Source organism: Gordionus sp. m RMFG-2023, unplaced genomic scaffold (assembly GCF_954871325.1).
Source record: "Gordionus sp. m RMFG-2023 unplaced genomic scaffold, tfGorSpeb1-WG-v2 contig_172, whole genome shotgun sequence".
Lineage (NCBI taxonomy): Eukaryota > Metazoa > Nematomorpha > Gordioida > Chordodea > Parachordodidae > Gordionus > Gordionus sp. m RMFG-2023.
This window is the reverse complement of record NW_027050886.1, coordinates 1-2,990: the sequence shown is the minus strand read 5'-3', so window position 1 is coordinate 2,990 and position 2,990 is coordinate 1. Positions and strand designations below refer to the sequence as shown.

Genomic DNA, 2,990 nt, shown 5'->3' with positions numbered 1-2,990 from the left:
AATACCTGTTTTCTCAATCATGTATTCATGTAGAATTAAAACATTTATTAAAAACTTAATTATAATGTAGTTAAAAAAAATAATCATTTGCCTAAAAATTTATTAAAAATATAGTTATCATAAGGAAAGAAATTATACTCCTCTTTATTTATAGAAAATCTCAGTCATTGAAGATTCACAAATTGTATTATCTCCTCATCCAATCCCCAGTTCCAGTGAGGTGTTTACTTTGTATGATGAGGTATTTAATTTAAATACGAATTATATGATAACTTTTGAAAGAAATAAATTATGATTATGAGGTTAATTAAATATTTCCAACCTTTATTAAAAACTTAATTATAATGTAGTTAAGAATAAAATGACCATTTGACTAAAATTTTATTAAAAATATAGTTTTTCATAAGTAAACAAATTATACTCTTTATAGCAAATCTCCAATATTGAAGATTCACAAATTGTATTATCTTCTCATCCAATCCCCAGTTCCAGTGAGGCGCTTACTTTGCATGATGAGGTATTTAATTTAAATACGAATTATATGATAACTTTTGAAGAAAATAAATTAGGACATTTAAATATTTCCAACATTTATTGATTAACTTAATTATAATGTAGCTAAGAATAAAATGACCATTTGGCTGAAATTATATTAAAAATAGATTTTCATAAGTAAACAAATTATACTCTTTATTTATAGCAAGTCTCCAATATTGAAGATTCACAAATTGTATTATCTCCTCATCCAATCCCCGGTTCTAGTGAGGCACTTACTTTGCATGAGGCATTATATTTAAATAAAATTTATATAATGACTTTTGAAGGGAATAAATTATGAGGATATTCAAAGTCCAAGTCTTATTCAGCTATACAAAAAAAAGGAACCAAATGACCCTTTTCACTTTATATTATTTAGGATGACAAATATTTTGATAAATTTCATAATTGCTGTAGGCCCTTGTCAGCCATGTACAAATAAATTTCAATATCCTGTTACTAACAAGAGGTTTTAAATAATTTATTTTTATTAATTTTTACCCATCCATTATTTCTATACCAATATATTTTTTTTTACTTTTTAAACAGGAGCATGAATATAACCTATTATAGAAAGGTTAATATAGATGGTTCCCTCAACCCCAGAAATTGGCTATCTTATAGCACTACTTTAGACAAAGTCTTTTGTCTATATTGTATTATGTTTGGTGGCCCTAAGTCCAATACTTTTTGGACTCAACATGGGGTAAATAATTGGAAAAACATAAAGCGTGACTTAGAGAGACACGAAGCATCTTCTCTTCATAAAGATTGTGAATATGCAAACATGACTTGGCTTGCAAATAAACGCATTCAAGATCATTTGCTATCAAATAAGCTTGATATAATCATGGAAAATCGTAATATAGTTCATAATATTATCAATGCCATTATGTACCTTATAAAATGTAATATAGCCTTTTGGGGTTCTAATTCGAATGAAGGTAATTTTATGTGTCTCATAAAATTAATGGCAAAAACGGTTCCAACTTTACGTGCATACATGGATAACAACGAAAAATTGCGGAGAAAAAAATCAGATAAAATTTCAAGACCTTATATAAATTTACTGTCATATGGCCACGTGAAAAAAATAACTGAAATTATTAAGATAAAAATAACAAAAAGCATTATTCAAACAATTAAAGAGAATCGTGCCTATAGCATCATATTAGATGGAACATATGATGTGTCTAAAAAAGAATGCATAGCTTTGCTTGTACGGTATATAGAAGATGATCTGCATCCACATCCTGTAGAAAGGATCATACATGTTTTTACAACATCAGAAACCACTGGGGAAAATATAAAGAAACATGTGTTTTCTAAGTTTAATGATCTTGGTCTTCCTCTTGATTATTTGGTTGGACAAAGTATGGATGGTGCAGGGAATATGAGAGGAGTATACAAAGGAATGCAGGCTTTAATATTGAAAGAGGCTCCAAAAGCCATCTATATTTGGTGCCATGCACATCGGCTAAATTTAGTAGTTGCTCATGTTTGTGGATGCAAAATTGAAATGAAAAAGGCAATGGGAATATTAGATGAGTTATATAATTTTATGAATGGAGTTAGACGTCAAGGTGTGTTTGTTAAATATCAAATGAGAAAGTCCAAGAAATCTCTTAAAAGAATTAAAAACACAACAAGGTAAATAAAATATTTTTAATGAAACTTGAAACTTATATATTTTCAGAAATTGGTCATCATCCTACAAATCTGTAGAAATCTTTTTAGATGTTTATGAACATATTTTAGCATCATTAGTTGAATTAAAAGATTCTAATGACCCAAGCACCTCTTCCATTGCCGATGGGTTATTATCAAGAATTAAAGATGAAAATTTTATATTAAGTCTTTTTATTTTGAAAGAAATATTGAAAAAATGCAGGCAGTTGGTAATGATTTGGCTTTGGTAACCAAATTATACAAAAAATAAATTACAAAAACTAAAAGGTTAATATTAGTTACTATTTCTATAAATAATTTTAAAATATAGCTAATGGAGACAATATATTTTTAAAATTACATTCCTTATCTAATAGTTTTTTGAAAAAGAATAATGTAATAACTGATTTGTATAATATGAAATCAATATTCAAATTGGATCAAACAGAATTCAATAATTATGTTGAACAAAAAAAAACAAGTTGAATAAATTAAATAAATTTAAATTATTATTAATAATTATAGATATAGAACTGAAATATTTTTCCCTGTTCTAAATGCAATAATTAATCACCTAAATGATCGATTTAATTATGATTGTTTAAATTTTTTATCACAGATATCCATTTTTACTCCCGCTGGAATTATGGATAATGAAAAAATAGAAGGATGGCAAATATCCGAAATTTGTAATTATCAATTGGATGTCCATAACATTGTTGATGAATATAATGATTTTCGCTCTTTATATTTGGAGTCTCAATCAATCATTTTTTGCGAAGATC

At 26.9% G+C, this 2,990-nt stretch overlaps 1 protein-coding gene across 1 annotated transcript; it reads left to right on the top strand.

The window, feature by feature from the left end:
- Positions 1 to 221: 221 nt before the first annotated feature.
- On the top strand, positions 222 to 1,712 carry LOC135930640 (zinc finger MYM-type protein 5-like). The gene is made up of 6 exons (XM_065467458.1): positions 222 to 241; positions 431 to 517; positions 917 to 1,006; positions 1,087 to 1,397; positions 1,455 to 1,621; positions 1,686 to 1,712. The coding sequence occupies exons 1-6, from the start codon at positions 234 to 236 to the stop codon at positions 1,710 to 1,712; spliced, it is 690 nt and encodes a 229-aa protein (XP_065323530.1). The 5' UTR covers positions 222 to 233.
- Positions 1,713 to 2,990: the final 1,278 nt, after the last annotated feature.

Excerpts from the sequence above, each read along its gene's own strand:
- LOC135930640 (XM_065467458.1), top strand. Across the intron at positions 518-916 it reads CGCTTACTTTGCATGATGAG|GATGACAAATATTTTGATAA; the intron begins GTATTTAATTTA and ends TATATTATTTAG. Across the intron at positions 1,622-1,685 it reads ATTTACTGTCATATGGCCAC|AGAATCGTGCCTATAGCATC; the intron begins GTGAAAAAAATA and ends AAACAATTAAAG.